This window comes from Acomys russatus, chromosome 7, assembly GCF_903995435.1.
Source record: "Acomys russatus chromosome 7, mAcoRus1.1, whole genome shotgun sequence".
In the NCBI taxonomy this organism is placed as follows: domain Eukaryota; kingdom Metazoa; phylum Chordata; class Mammalia; order Rodentia; family Muridae; genus Acomys; species Acomys russatus.
In genome coordinates, this window is record NC_067143.1 from 44,619,961 (window position 1) to 44,637,178 (window position 17,218).

At 42.0% G+C, this 17,218-nt stretch overlaps 1 protein-coding gene across 24 annotated transcripts in view; it reads left to right on the forward strand.

Annotated features, from left to right (window-relative positions):
* Nucleotides 1-17,218, forward strand: part of Dlg2 (discs large MAGUK scaffold protein 2) — a 1,899,378-nt gene that overhangs the window by 1,757,071 nt on the left and 125,089 nt on the right. For all 24 annotated transcript variants that reach the window (XM_051148923.1, XM_051148943.1, XM_051148920.1 and 21 more), the window contains one exon: nt 5,634-5,748. In XM_051148923.1, coding sequence (XP_051004880.1) covers nt 5,634-5,748 — 115 coding nt within the window. The remainder of the gene's footprint in view (nt 1-5,633; nt 5,749-17,218) is intronic.

The window sequence follows — 17,218 nt, forward strand, 5'->3', positions numbered from 1 at the left end:
AATGACAGGAAAATGAAAATTAGAAGCAGGCTTGAGATGAGGACCCATTCAGTGGCTTTGGTACCCTAGCAGTATCGGTATTGTATGAGGCCTGTAATCAATGCTGAAGAAACATTGAGGCGTTAACGAGAGAAAGATGCTCCCCAACCACAATGAAACCATTTACTGTTGCTCACAGTGCCATACCCGTCGAGCAGTGATCCGCGATTGTGCCTAGAAGTGAGATAAATTGTTAGTGCTACATGCTTCCCACGCGTCAGTCATCCCTGGGTCCTGATGAAAATGACAGGCATGTCTAAGTAAATAATAGTGTGGCCCAGTAGACTGCACACCGATGACATTTATCGCAGCCCCACCGGGAGGGGCTTGAAAGCTCATGCCCTTCGTGTGGCTTAACTCCCACCTGGAGCTTCTCTCAGGTCTGTCTGTGTAGGAGCCTTAGGCGCATCACAGTGGGGCTCTCAGAGCACCTTCTGGGTGGTGCTGGGATGGGTGACTCAGCAGGACAGCAGTGTCTGTTGCTTGGGTGTACAGTACCCAGTTTACAGCAATGGCTTTATCAGTTGCTCTCTGAGCGTGTCCATCCTCATAAAGAATAAACTGGAAAAGGATGCTTCTGTCAATATCAGCAGTGCTAAGGACTTGGTATGCATTTGTCCTGACGGGACCCACCATGGGAAGAACATTTAAGCTGCTTCCCATCAAATTTCATTTTGATTCCCTAAATCAGTTTGAAAAGTAGACTTCAAAATGTTCAGGTGAGTAAGCAGAGTCTTAGTCATTTCCTGAGGCCTTGTAAACAGCATGATTAATCCCGAAAGCTGGCCTCCTCGCCCCGAGTTCTGCTCTGCTCTCTGTTCCCTCTGCTAGGTGACAGTCGTAAAACCGCTACATGAAGTCAAGACTGTGAAGGGATGTGCTGTCCCCTCAGCTCACCTGGGAGGTGCTAATTCCTTACGCCTTCTCTCAGAAGCACACTCCTGAGTCAAGGGTGCAAGCCTCTGGGTGTCACTAAACTGTGGTAGATTAAGCAGAATATGCGTGCCTCCTTTGTATGCTGGGTTTTCTTGTTCACCCTTGACAAATTGCAAAGGAAATTAACGTATGGCAGAACACACACACACACACACACACACACACACACACACACACTGTGTAATGTGTGCTGTTCACACCTTCTCACTGTGTTCCTGAGTGTCCTTCACTTTCGAGATAAAACTGACAGTTGAGGCCACTAATACAACAGGAAACAGCAGGAGCATTAGATTTGGACATTGTCTGAGTTCTAAATTACTATGGATTTGTAGGAGGATCTTGTGGGTCATTTAATGTTCACCAAGAATCCCACCCTGTGGCCACGTTTGGCTTCTTCTGGCTTGGTCTGGTAGCTATACTTTATAAGTGATGGAGATGCTAATTCAGAAGTTTTAGAAATGGACAGTTTCCCATCTACTTGACCCTCGAAGAGTTTGCAAATAATGAACAAGCAGAGGTTATGAATTACACATAAAAACAAGGAATGACGGTCATTACCAAGAGCCAATCGTTCTGATCCATGAGTTCTCTGGAAATCTTCCCAACGTATCACGACGTAGGCACCATCATTATTGCCATTTTGCTTATAAGAAAATTGAGCCAAGAAAGGTTAATAACTTTCCCAATGATGCGTAGCTGGTAAACGCCTGGGCCAAGATTTTTATGCCATCTATGTATTCCACATGATAAGGTTTCTGATATTATCATCCACCATGTTAAAATTGAGGAGAGGGGGGGAACCCTAAAGTGCCAAATGTGTGATTACAATTAGAAACAATTAGATTTATTAATGTATTAAGTGCTTAGTGAATTTTATTGTGACATATACGCTAAGCACATTTTCTACAGGACATATTTTTCTGTAAGAACTGAGTTTAGTAAGATTCGGCGCATCATGTCCGTCCATTCAGTCTACACTAATTCACATGACTGCCACAGCAGGCTGGGAAGGGCTCACTCTGAACCCGAAAGCCCCACAGTCCCTGAACTGCTCTAGCCACAGATCTTCCTGCCTACCAGTGAGCGCCATTGATCACTGCTGCCTCTGCTGATGGCTTTCTCCACTTCCTTTGCAACTCCACAGGTTTGCTCATTTAATTTTTTTGAGGTTGGTATACAAAACAACAGGTTTCGTTATGTCGCCTCCGTACACGGTTATTATCGCATTTTGTTTATGGCTTCTTCTTGCTCCTCCCTCAGCATCTGGTTCCCTTCCTCCCTCCATACAGTCTCTCCTTTGCTTCCTGTACAGTTGGGTTTATATGTCTAAGAATATAGGGGGAAACCACGAAGGTACCCAGGCTTCTCATGCACAGAGGACAAGGTTCAGTGCAGCAGCCAGTGTTTCCCGACACCCTCTGAGTACACCGCTTAGGCATTCGTTTTCACTGCTCTCCTGTGAGTTACAAAGGCACAAGAAGTATGAAATGATTTACAGTTTCAGCACTCACTGGCCACCTTTTGCAAGCAAGGCAGGGCAGGGTAAAGTGTTGCTCTTTTACTGGAGCGCCCAACCTTAACATTATCATGCTTTACATCCTTGTAGTGTCACATTCTGGAAGCAAATCCATTCAGGTTCTGTCTTGCTCCAAGCCAGATGGTGTAAAGATTACCATGTTTTTAAAAATATCTCAGTTGAAAGTTCTCATGAAGTTTGAAATCAAGAGTGTTAGCAATTTGGCTGAAAAATGCCCCAAAGGCGGAGTGGGGGTCGGGGTGCAGGGGGAAACATTTAAAGGAGAAACTGGGTTAATAAGGAGAGTGTATTAGTTGTTTGTGCTTTAGTTTGTTGACTAGATTTTCAACACTTTGATAAGATGTAAAGATTGGCATCTCACTGTCCCTGAAGATGTTTATTTCTAAAGCATTTCTAACTATAAGCTTGGCATATCTCTATGAATTTGTAAACATGCACTTTCTCCACCCCTACCCCACTTATATCTGTAAACCTATTGCTTGCATATTGCCTAAATTATATGAATCTCTGTTTTCACTCTCAAAGGGTAAAAAGATAAGTACCTTTAAAAGAAGCTTTGTGATTGAGATAAATGTCAAATTGCCAAGTCAAGAATAGGATAGGTGTTAGATAAGGCAGTATAAGCTATGGGCTACAGAGAACGTAAACACCGGACAATACTACATAAGGCAGGGGGCAAACAATATAAGAACATGGCAGAAATTATTCAGGGTAACCAATGAACCATACAACAATGCAAATGAACTTTTATTATTTTGGCAAATACCCTGTCATAATACATGCTGTAGTAGCTCGATCCTAATGAGACCCTATGAGAGCTGACATGCTTGCGTGTAGGCTAAGTGTCAGGATTCTTTCCAGTGCATGGCATGCCTGAGTTTGAAGAACACTAACAGAGCCTAGAAGGCAATAAAGACAGCAAAGTGGTTTGCAAGTAGAGGTGATTTAACAACCAAAAAATGTCTGAGCATTGAGTGCTTGCTTTTGGAAAAGGAGTTAGACGTGTGCTACTTTCTCTTGCAAAATCCCTCTTGCCAAATATTGAGAACTGTTGGATTCTTTACTTGTAGCTATCTGACAACCATGTTTATCTAATGATTCGGCTCCTTACCCATTCACCAATCAGTTACTCAGAGAACGTGCTGTGTGCGTGCTCTTCTTATTACGTAATTCTCTCCGGACCAACGGATTCCACATTGTAAATAGGGAATTCCTACAGTGGAACATGGGCTCTTCCTAAGGGGCTCAGCCTAGTGGAAACAGGTAACCACACATGATGGCGTGAGAGAAACAAGTAACCACACATGATGGTGTGAGAGAAGGAATAACGTAGGTCAGGGGACAGATGGGGGAGGTGCTGACTGGCCGATGCTCTGGGAATAGACTTGGTGGAATTTTGCTTTTCCATCTTTCAAGTCCTCAGGGTTGGGAAGCAGGGTCCTATGTCTCCATGAAAGTGAATGACACCCAGGCCTAATATTTATCTTCAGAGAGTAATCATGTGACATGGGTCTGTGTCCTCAAACAGATCAGTAAGTTTTTTCTCTACATGGTGGAAATATATGCCTATAATCCTAGCAGGAGGAACACAAGTCCAAGTTCAAGGAGGAGCAGTACATATACATAGTGAGTCCCATGGCTGCCTGAATTATATAACAAGATCTATTTTTAAAACACAAAAACAAAGTGCTAATGGAGGCTAAATGATTATTATGTAAACTATTGACCAGTACCTCTAATTATGGTGCCATACTGATTCATTCCACAATGTGCACACAGGCGGTAAGACATTTGCATCATGAAAAGCAGCACAGCCCTCAAACCTAAAGACACGGGGCTAGTTAAATGAATGAGTATAAATATAAAATGCTCTTTGGTAGGAAGTAGTTAGCCATCCATGCCATAGTACTTAAAAAAGAAGAAAGTCATCTTAGCACCATACATAGATTCAGTGCGTGCGTGTGTCATCATGTGCTCACCCACCCACTCACAAGCATTCCCATAGGCCTGCAGAGGCCTTCCCATCTCCCTTCTGTGTTTATACAGTTGAGGTTACTCTTTATGATAGATGTAGGCTTCGTTTCATTACCTAGAAAAAAAGACGCCCACAGGGCACCGTGTGGACTGGGTGCAGTGAGGTCCGTTATAAATGTCAGTTGATTCTTCTAGGTAGTAAAAAAAAAAAAAAAAATGCAGCTTGCTCAAGTTGGTTTAAATCTGCAGACAACATCACACCAAGGCTCATAAGTATTTTCCCTTGGAATGAAATGTGGTGTTTTAGAGCAAAGTCAATAGATTTTAGATGAACTATGTGATTAAGTCTGTATTTGGCTTATTTAACTGTTTAAGGATGAATTATTAACAGGAAGTCTGCCAAATATTGGTACTTCCAGTCTGTACTTCAGCACCGGAAATTACTGACCAACTATTACGGGCTGTTTTCATCTTCAGAGTACAAACTTTTGTGTTTCACATTCAAAACTTAGTATTCTGCTAGCTATTGACAAGTCTTGGAGGGAAAGCCATCTTGCAGTTATCAATAAATGCTACATGATCTGAAATCAAAGTTGGCTTTATGGAACTTCTTAATTATAAACAACTTGAAACACAAAGCTGGAGAGATGGCTCAGTATTTAAGAGCACTTGCTACATTCCCAGAAAACCCTAGTGTGTACTCTGTACTCATAAAATAGTCTGTCTCTCTCTCTCTCTCTCTCTCTCCCTCGCTCTCTCTTTCACACATACACACACACATGCATGAGTAGATGACTGAAATTAATAGAGTGTGTCCATTTCAATACCCTAGTAATGATGACAGGCTACGGTTTTGAGAAGCGGGGTAACTGAGTAAGGGTTAATGAAATCTTAAACTTCTCACAAGTTGGAGGTGTCATGACTCTACCTACGCTCTCTGGGTAGTTTTTGGAAAGTAACTGATCTCTTCTTTTCTTCCTGTGAATTTGTGAGTAAAAATCACTAGTAAGCAGACCTGCTGTTCTGAGGGTACGCATCTACCTCGTACGTGGTAGACAAACGAACAACAGTGGGGATCTTGTCTGTTTAGCATGTATAACTCTCAGAAGACATAGAACCAAACTAAACCTGTTTCCCCTATTCCCAGATTACGCTCGATTTGAGGCCAAAATCCATGACCTACGAGAGCAGATGATGAACCACAGCATGAGCTCCGGGTCCGGATCCCTGCGAACCAATCAGAAGCGCTCCCTGTATGTCAGGTAGGCATTGGAACATTTCTGACTCAGATGTACTGGTCCTGAGCTACTGGGACACAAACACCATGCCTATGTTCCAATTAGCCCATGTTTGTCAGTGTACTTCTGCTCAAAGGCTTTGTATTTAACCATTTTGAAGTAATTTTTGACATTTTATCAGGCTAAAATTCTTCCCTACTTTTATCTTTTGATTTTTTTTTTTCCTCTTGGAAATTAAAGGTGAGAGGTCTGCGCTTGTGTCGCTCAAGTCGACAAATTCTAGAAGTTCGTGCTAGAAACACAAGTCTATACCATACCTAACTCTCAAGTTATTACTTAATAATATTAAAAAATATTAAAGTGTAGCATGGGTTGCATTTATGGCAAAGCATGAATGCATAGACTATAGCTTTAGACATTTCCCTGCAGTCAGTCTTGGAAGAAAATATTCTTTACTACTTCCTGACCCTTCAGAGTTTGAGTGTGTTAGCATCCATGCATTTATTATAAGTCAGCTGCTCTGTCAAGGAGTTGTGTGTGTTGGTTGTTGTTCTGAAAGTTTTAGTAAAAATAATTTCTCCAGAAGAATCTCAGTACCAGTTGTTTCTTGGACCATACTATTTCATTGTTTCCTGCCTGGCTGAAGCTCATTAAGTAGCCTGCATCGTAACTCACATCTATAATCTCAGTACTTAGGAGGCAGAGACAAGGAGACCACCACAAGTTTGAGACTGAGACTAACCTGAGGGGGCTGGAGAGATGGCTCAGTGGTTAAGAGCACTGACTGCTCTTCCAGAGGTCTTGAGTCCAATTCCCAACAACCACATGGTGACTCACAACCATCTATAATGTGATCTGATGCATACGGTGTACATAATAAATAAATCTTAAAAAAAAAAAAAAAAAGACTAACCTGAGATATAGTAAGTTCCAGGCCAGCCTTGCCATGGAATGAGTGAATTCAAAATGCCTGTTAGCATTTTTATCGTGTGAAAAGCTCTTGAATGAGATATGTAGACACTCAAATATAACACGATCTACCTACTAGTACCAGCTCCTGTATTACATCTAATTTCGTGTGTGTGTGTGTGTGTGTGTGTGTGTATGTGTGTGTGTGTGTGTGTGCATGTATAAGGTGATGATTATGTCTTTCTAGTCTGGAAATGACATCTTGCAGTATAATTTTTCTCATTTTGCTTACCTTACTTTGAAGGCTGGAGGGAACCTTAGGTCTTGCCAGGTCTGCTCTGAGGAACAAGAAAACACATTTGCCTGGGATCCCACAGCTGCTTTGATAGTCAACTCTCCCACCAGCCCTACATTTCTCCCACATTGTTCCATCTCCTTCCATCTTAGTTCATGGATTCAGGCTGTTGAGTGTATTTTAGCTGTGGTTGCCAGTCTGTTCTGCCCAGTATTGTGCTAGGTGCTGAGATGAGTGAGAAGTAAAATTCAAGCACACTACTTTGAAGTCATATAGGATATGTGATTGGGCTTTCCCTGATATTATCCATGTATTTGAATGAAGTAAAAAGGTAAATCAGAAAGTTCACAAAAATTTTAGCTAAGATAAACAATTTCAATATTTGCCTAGTTCGTAGAACTTCTACTCTGCCTCTTCTGTCTCTGTCTGTCTGTCTCTCAGTCTCTCTCCCTCTCTCTCTCTCTCTCTCACACACACACACACACACACACACACACACACACACAGAGAGAGAGCTTTGGCTCTGGCCCTGTTGGAAAGAGTACATCATCTTAAGAGCATGCCAAAGCTGACTTTATCCATCTGAGACACGATCCTCCTAAGTGGCAGCACTTTGCTTCCCTAGACTCTTGAAATGAGAGACAGTGGTCAGCAGTGCCGGAGTCAAGCAGAGCTTTAAGACTGGCTCAGAAGTCTCAATCTAGTTGGAATTGTTTTACTTTTAATCTGTGTGAGGCACTGGAAGCCTTGCACGAATGAATTCGATTGGCATTCATAACACTGCACGTGTTGTACAGGAATGATTGAGGCGTGTTTGGGCTATTTGACTTTTAAATTTTCTGCATTGTGAAAACCTATAGTTGTAGAATCTTAACAACCAAGAAACTTGCCTGGGAAGCCTGTAAAAGAGCCTGGATTCCAATCCTAGTAGCACAAAAAGAAAGAAACTGAAGTGTTAAAGATCAAATTCAGTAATTTCAGAGCATTTGGATAAGTACTTTATTAGCTTTCCAGTAGAGGCGGTGCTGTTGTTACATGGGATTTGTTGCATGTCATCAAGGCTTTCCATATGGACAGAAGAAGCAAGCAGGTGCCTAGGTGGAGTGACTGTGAAGTCATCTGTGCAAAGACGGCCTTCGCTTCCGCCCATCAGCCAGTAAAAAGGTAGTTTACAAAGAGCATGGCTTTCCCTGCTGTTAAGAGAACTACAGTCAGAGAGTGGGGGTTTTTAGTTCCAATCAAAGCAGTGATGCCTAGAGAAGACGTTTTCTTCAAACTGGTATCACTGGGTATCAAACCGAGATCACTGGGAGAAGGCAGGAAAGAGAAACACACATATGTATAGCCACTGTGTGGGAGGCCACATTAAACAAAATTCTGGCCTATGTTCATTTGTTAATAAAGGATATTGAGACTGCCAGCGAGTGACCTCCTTGTTATGAACTAGGGTTTAAGAATCAGTATTCCAAAGGCTGTACTGGACTCACTTAGTCATGAAGCATCATTTAAATACCCGTTCTGCCCCTAAACCTGTAACAGGAACCAAGACCTCAGCAGAAAATCACGTCCCCTGCCTGTAGGAAACTCACCATCTGGTGGGAACTAGAGACAAGAGTGAAATGTTTTGGCTACCTCAAGTCTTCAGGTAGCCACAGTAACCTCTGCAATTTCTACTGCACAATGTTTGAGTTGCTGCTTCAAGAACATTTAAAAATATTTTGACCCAAAGAATGAAGGCCATTCATTCTTCCTTATGGCCCTGTAAACAGAAACATGCATAAAAAGTAAAGAACTTTGACGTTAATTAGTACTCTCTTATTGATGTATAAGCATGTACTTCATTATTTTCCGTTCTGTGCAGTCAGTCTCTCTGTGCTGAGTGATGGTCACAACAGATTGACTTGATTTAATAACTTATCAGTGGATCATGATTCATCACTTACAGATACACAGAAGGGTTCCATATCAACAATTTAGTACCCAGTCAAGCAGGAAAAAGCACTTTCCTTACATTAACAACACAGTAGCCCAGGGATCACAGATGCCTGCTGGTGTAGCCAGTTTGGAAAGAATCCTGAAAAGAATTCAGTAAAAGTCACACACTACAGTCACAACATGTACAGCTAGCAGCTAGCAGTCCCACATTCTCACAGACAGCAACAGTGCCACACTTCATGATTTCTCCTACAGCCCCTCTGCTTTTTGTGTGTGTATCTTTATTGCACTGAAAGGTTTTGGGTTTTTTGGTTTTTTGGGTTTTTTGTTTGTTTGTTTGTTTTTTGCTTTTTGTTTTTTGGGTTGTTTTGTTTTGTTTTTTGGTAAAGTAATTTTTGTTTTATGGTCTGTATATAATGTGACCAATGGACTGAATGTGGTTCCCCTGTCCCATTCCTTCCATACGCTGTGTATAAAATGACTCTCTTACTGCTGTGATAAAGCACCCTGACAAAGGCAACCTCAGGGAGAAAGGGTTTATTTTTCATTCACAGTTTTAAGATACAGCTCATTATTGTTACAAGACCCTCACATTACTGCCATAGCTTGGAAACAAAGAGTGATGAATGTTCTTCTTCACCTGGCCCCCTCCCCCGATGCAGCCTCTAGCCTGTGGAATAATGATGTCTACAGTCAATAAACTCAATCTAGACAGTCCCTCACAGGCATGCCCCAAGGCCCTTCTCCCTGTTAATTCTGGATGCTGTCACGTTGGCAGTATTAACCACTACACATTGAGTCACTTCTGTCTTGATTTTTCTCCTCAAGAAGCATACTGTTTGCATTTGCCCACAGTGTGCCACTCAGCAATAGATGTTAAGGATGCAAAGAGGAATGAGAGCCATAGGTTCCTTCTCCCAAACCTGCATGGTCTAAATCTGTTGGTAATTTATCAGCTATGCAGAACATTTTTCTAAGGATCGTATCCTCATAACTAATATGTTGCACGCCTTACAATTATAATCCTATTTTAATAGATTTGGAGGAAGAGTTGTCGAAGCGGACATCGAATTGCAGCCTACAAATTCCAGTTAGTGTCTTCATTTCATCAAGTTTTTAATGCTTGGTATAAAGAAGTTTCCTTAATAAGTATTTATTAAATGAATGAAATCTGCATCTATCTTTCCTCTGAAAATGTAGCCAAAGTATCTGAACAAGCTGGTGGCAGTTAATTACCAGCTGGGGACAACAAGTGCTTAAAGTCCATCTGTATCTTCAAGACGCAAGCACTGCCTGCCAGCACTGCAATTCCAGGAAACATACAATGTTTCCAGGACTACAGCCTACTTAATTTGTCCCCCAAACTCTCTGACTCCATTTAAAATAAGATCTAATTAATAATAGAATTAGACATACACACACAGACTTGTTAGAGAGATAAGGCCAAGGCCTCAGCAAAGTTGGCCTTTCTGTTCTAGAGGACAAAGCCTGGATGTTCTGTAAGTGATGGGTTTGAGAAAACAAATACCATCCAGAACACTTTTATTCCATGGACTTTTATTTGGAGGAAAGATTCTTTCTATATTATTAATTACGGCGAATCAGGAACACTATATCCTAGTATTCCTTCACATAGGTAGAAGATTTTTGCATGCTAGGCATTTTCCTCTGATTAACAGCAGAGATTTCTACTCCCTATTCCATGGACCCACTGACCATAACCTAGTCATGGTGGGAAAGAGAGTTGTATAGTGGGAGCCTAGAGCCTCTTTTCTTTGGCACAGCCACTTGCAACCTCACCTGATGATGGACTCTGCCAAAAGATATAAAGCAAGGCCATGCCACCTGTGCACTCTGATGCAGGGCAGAATTTGTCTCCTTTCTTCCAGCTTTCCTACTGTCCCTGGAGTGAGTTGGAGTCGACTATGTGCAAACTGCTACTGAGTACTTGGCATTTATGTTGACCCTCATTCCCTGGCTTGCCTGTTCTTCCCCAACAACATCACGTACGCACTCTGAAGTTGATTCCATTGTGACACAGTACAATGCAGCAGCATAAGAAGTTAAGAGCACTGAATTAACGTTTCATTTAGCTTTATCTCTTAAAGTCTCCAGGATGGGGCTGAGTTAGTAAAGCCCTTGCCACACAAGCCTGAAGACCTCTGTTCACGTCCCCAGCATCATGGGGGCTGAGCATGGTGCCGAGTGTCAGCAACCCCAGCACTGGGGCCATAGAGATGGGAGGATGCTTGGGTGATCCCTGGCCAGCTAGTCTAGCGATTTGGTGAGCTCCCAGCACAGTGAGAGAGAATATTGCAAAAAAAAAAAAAGATGAAATACAAAGTTATTGAAGATGGTGCCAAATGGCCTCCACCCACATGCACAAGTACACACACAAAAGCATGGACACACCACACAAGCACCATGGAAATGGACACGTATGCACTTTCATGTGTGTGCATGGCAAACACACACACACACACACACACACACACACACACACACACACACACACACACACACACACACACACCTACCTTTTAGGTAAGGTAGTATGATATGATCAGGTACCTGATAAAAGGCTGAAATGGAAATTATTGAGTGGAAAGCCCAGAGGAGAGGCAGAAAATACATGACAAAATTTAGATGGCAGGTTGGCCTACAGTAATGAAGGACCCAGGAATTTATGAGCTAGAGGCCACTGTTGACTTCTTTAAGCCTCACAACAGTACTGTGGCACAGCTAGAATTCTTGTCCTCATTCTAGAAAAAAAAATTTCAAGGAAATTTGAAAGCCAAAGCAGTTTACAGCTTACAGGAGACACTGATTCACCCAGTTATATCTTTGTTTATACTTTAGTGCAGTCAAGTTGAAGTCAGCCCTGTAGGAACACTGCTAACACTGACAGTAATGAAACTTGTATTTCGTTTATATTATATAGTCAATGTCCCAAGAAAGGCATTCTAAGGCAAAATTTACAGCTTATTGTGCTGGCTAGTTTTATGTCATCTTAACAGAGCTAGAGTTATCTGAGAGGAGGGACCCAGTTGAGAAAATGCCTGTATAAGATTGGGTTACAGGCATGAAAGCCTGTGGGGGGTCATTTTCTTAATTAGTGATAGGGGCGGCAGCAGCCCATTGAGGGTGAGTATATCCTGAGCTGATGGTCCTGGGTTAAGAGGACGCACTCAGTCCTGATGCAATTTGATGTGTTAGGGTTGGTAGGGGGTGCTCCCCTCATTTGAGGAGTAGTGGAGGCGGGGCAGGGAAAGAAGGGAGGGAGGGAGGGTTGGACTGGGAGGAGAAGAGGGAGGGAGTTAAGATGATCAGTATGTAAAGTGAATATATATATATATATATATATATATATATATATATATATATATATATAATTTTTTAAAAGAAAAGAAAAAAGTTTGTTTTGAACAAAACAACAACAACAACAACAAAAAGACAGAGTCTCATATAGCCTGGTATGGCCTTGAGCTCAGTATATAGCTGAGGACCACTTTCACCTTCTTATCTTCCCAAGAGATAGGATTCAAGTGCTCTCCAAGCTGAGGTGCAGCCACAGCCCTCAGCCGCAGTCATGACTGTCTCATTAGTATTACTTTGAACCATGCCTTAGAAGGAGCTCACCCTATGGGACTTGTTAAGTAAGAAGAAAGTTCCCTTGTTTCTGTGTGTACTTAATTTGCCTCCTTTAATGGAGAATAAAGTTTGATTCTTCATTTGTACTTTGAGACTCATTAGTAGCATGCACACTCTTGCAGCCATTTACATTTTTAATTGCATCCTTAATTGTGGAACAAAAGGCTTTGTGTTCTTGCAGCCAATTTTATGCCTGAAATAGAAAGTAGGAGGATTTAGGGGGAATATGGTTATTTTGGGTGTTTTGGCCTGGTGGTTTTTGTTTTTGTTTTTCCCCTTCCCCTGAGATCACAGTTTGCCACTAATTTTAAAAGGGTCTCAATTTCCTATAGGAAAAGGGAGAAGAGTTTCATGGGTGACCTTTCCCATGGCCAGCATCACATTTCCCTTCATCCCTCTGTGGCATGTCCAGACTTCAGAGCTCATCGTTATTGATGGTTGGCCTGTCATTTGGTCATTCATTGATTCCTCCCACTAAAGCTTTTCTGAGCCATTAACCAGCCTCCTCATTCTGGCTCAGGTGTTAAAAAGATACATAAGGCATTTTTTTTTCCTGCCTTTGTGAAGCTCAAGTCATTCCATCAGTCTAGATTTTGCTTCTTGCCTCTTACCCCATAATAGTCACATTACTAAAAATCTCATCTCCTGAGGAAATGCTTGGGTTTGTGACATGGGAAGCAGTTCTGTCTAGAAAAGAGTGACGGACAAGTAAGAGGAACACCAAATTCTCCCGAGAGAACAGGTGAGAGGTGGGCATGGAGAAACAGAGTGCTCCCTCTCCTTAACTCATGAAGCAAATACACAATTTGTCTTTCTTACAATTAGATGACATTTGTTCTTTGACAGTATCCATGTATATATAGAGTTTTCTGATGGCCGCCCCTCCCCCATCTCCTTCACATCCTTACCACCAACCACTACTCCCTTTCTCAGATTCATGATTTCTAGCTTTAGTTTGTAACTTAGTTTAGTTTAACCAGTACCATCTGTGTATGCATTGAATAGGAGCTGTCCATTGGACCCAGATGGGGTCACCAGTGGGTACCCAGATGAAAGCAGTGACTTTCATCTCTTCCTGACTCTACCAGTAACAAATAGTTCAACAGTGAATTATAGGACCCCTGAGCCCCTCTTCCATGTGTGCTAACTGCTGAGAAGCCAATTCTTGTATGTACTCAGTGCAGGCATCCATCTTTACTGTGGGTTCATAGTGGCTTACCCAGAAGTTGGCATTTCTCAGCCCTCCTTTCTCTATTTTCCAACTCTTGCATTCTTCCTCTTTTCTCTTCTGAAATGCTCCTTGGTCTTTAGAAGGCATGGTATACATGTCTGTTTTAGCACTCATCACTTATTCTCAGCACGTCAGGCAGCCATGAGTCTCTGCACTCATCACTGCTTGCTGGAAGGAGAAGATTCTCTGTATAAGGCTCAGAGTTGCATTTTGTATAAACATAAATAGGCATTTTGACACTATGTAAATTTAGCTAAACAACAGTGTTTGGTTTCACTGCCACTCCCATCTCAGGGTCGATGACCAGGATCTTGCATTCTGGGTTTTTGACCAGGGTCTTAGTTAAGGTTTCTATTGCTGTGAAGAGACATTATGACCACAGCAGCTCTTATACAGGAAAACATTTCAATGGGGCTGGCTTACAGTTCAGAAGTTTAGTCCATTGTCATCATGACAGGAAGCATTGTGGCTCACAGGCAGATATGGTGCTGGAGACGGAACCAAGATTCCACATCTGGATCGGCAGACATCAGGAAGAGACAGTGGGCCTGGCTTGAGCCTCTGAAGCCCCGAAGCCCACCCCACTGTGACACGCCTCCTCCAACAAGGCCACTACTTCAATAGTGCCACTCCCTAGAGAAGAAACATACAGATCTATGAGATCATTCCTATTCAAGCCTCCACAACCAGGCTAACACTGCTTGGTATGAATTATCTTTATGGACAAAGCCAGGCAGAGAGTAGTTGTTTATCCACGTAACAATAGTGCCACTATTGTACCACAAACCCAGCTGTGAACCATACAGACTACAACACAAACCTGCCAGGGAGGTAATTTGTCACTTAATTCTGGCACTTGAATTATACTTACTTGATACACCTTAAATAAGTTTTTAAAATTCCCTCCCTCCTTCCCTCCTCCCCACATCTCTCTCTCTCTCTCTCTCTCTCTCTCTCTCTCTCTCACTCACTCTCCTCCTCTCTCTCTCCTCCTCTCTCTCTCTCTCTCTCTCTCTCTCTCTCTCTCTCTCTCTCTCTCTCTCACTGTGTGTGTGTGTGTGTGTGTGCACGTGTGTGTATACACTTATGCCTTAGAGTACCTAGAACTTAATGGACAACTTGCTGTAGTTGGTTCTGTCCTTTCATGTGTGTCCCAGGGATCAAACTGAGTTGTCAGGCTCAGCATCAGGCATTTTTAATTGCTTGGCAATGTCATTGGCCCACTGAATAAGGTTTTCTTAGTACAATGAACATAGTGATTAAACAGAACATAGTATTAAGAAGACAGTCAAGGGCTGGAGAGATGGCTCAGTGGTTAAAAGCACTGCCTACTCTTCCAAAGGACCCGGGTTCAATTCCCAGCACCCACATGGCAGCTCACAACTGTCTGTAACTTCAAGATCTGACACCTTCACATCAACACAGATAAATTAAAAATTAAATTAAAAAAAAAGAAGACAATCAAGGGGGCTGGGGAGTTGGATTAGTGAAGAGCATTTGTTGCTCTTATAGAGAACCTGTGTTAGAATCCCATCATTTATACAGTAGCTTACAAACATAGGTAACTCTAATGCCAAAGGATCTGATACCCTCTACTGACCATCTCAGGCACAGGCACACACACAGTACACATCAATACACATAAGTAAAACACTCATACACAAAATAATAATGACAACAACAATGATAACAACAATAATAATAAATACACAACAGTAAGAGGACAACCACCAACATGTACTTTTCAGTGCTCCCGGCACCATAGGTAGTGCTCCTCCCGTATCTTTACCTGTTCTCTTTTTGTCCGTGACACCTCTCACCCTCTTTTGCTGGACTCTGACATCCTGAAAGGCAATGATTTCAGTCTACATCTTTGCAGTGTAACACAATGCATACTGCTCAGTCATTCATGTGCTTGGCGTTTAAAGCAAACAAGCTAACTTTACCTAAGATTTTACTTGCAGATACCTAAAAAGGTCGCAGAGGCATGAGAATTGACTCAGAGGTTAAGAACACTTGCTCCTCTTCTTGAGGTCCAGGGTTTGATTTTCAGTACCCACATTGGATGGCTCACAACTGTCTCTTTCAAGGGACTCCCTTTTCTGCTCTCCACAGGCATCTGATTGTGTACACATATACACAATCAAGCACATATGCATATATATACACACATACATATACATACAATATGCATAGACATACATATACATATACATGCACATAACATATAACATATAAATTGTTAAAGGAAAGATCCATGTTCCACTGATCAAATGAATAAACCTTCCCTCTTAAACTGTCTCCAATTAAGCCTTTTAAACCACATTTAACCAACAAAGCTGTGTTTACCAGTTAGTACAGTAACAGTTATGAATATTCACAAAGGCAATAATTGTAAAATATGGCTAGGAAACTGCCTGCTGTATACCAGATAGGTTCTGAAGTACTTTGGATGGATTATTTTACTCACTGTTCACAGAACTCTCATGAAATGAGTGCTGTGATTAGACCTACTGCAAAGAAGAAGACAGTGAGGTCTGATGTGGGCTGAGATTAGAACCTGAGCATGCTGTCCTGTGGCCCTATTTACTATGCCATCTGGCTGTAATGAACAGCTTTCACATGTTTATTTTTATTTAATACAGTGCATCTACAAATGGGTGTTATTTTCCACACCGTTACAGATGAAGAAATGGGTTGTTCAGAACTCTAAGTTCTCTATTCATTTCTGCAAGTGGTCAAGTGCTTGGCTGAGTCAAGCCTCTCTTCTGCCAGTTCACCACCAACATGCGCCCTTTTCGAATGTGTGCCTTGTATTTTGCTTATTGTCGTGTCACATACTACAAAGTTTGGAGACTTTCATTTTTTGGTTTGTTTGTTTTGTTTTTGAGACAGGTTCTCCCTGTGTAGGCCAGGCCATATACAAATTCCTAATGGAATCCATACTCTGAATTCCTGTGTATGAGCAGCAGATGTGTGTCACCATGTCCAGCTCATGAGTTTATAATATTGTTGTTGTTGTTGTATTTGTATGGGTGTTGTAGCTACAGTTATGTCAGTGTACCGTGTACATACCTGGTACCTGGGGAGGCCAGAAGACAACATTGGATTCCTTGGAAATGGAGATACAGATGATTGTGAGCCACCATACTAGTGCTGGGAATCAAATCTTCCCGACTACTGGAAGAGTAGTTAGTGCTCTTAACCACTAAGCCATCTGTCCAGCCGATAGTTTTACACTTTTATTTATTAATAAGTCTTTGACAATTTCATGCATATGAATTGCATTTTGCCCATTTACAGGCACCATTAACCCCTCTCATCCTCCCACTCCCACCGAACCCCATCATATTGGCTAGCTCATGAGTTTTAACAGAACTACCCACGCACCATTAAAGGTTGAAGGGGCTGTGGAGCACTACTCAGTCACTTCCCATCGTGTATCCAGTTTGTGGACTTGGAATCAAATCCCT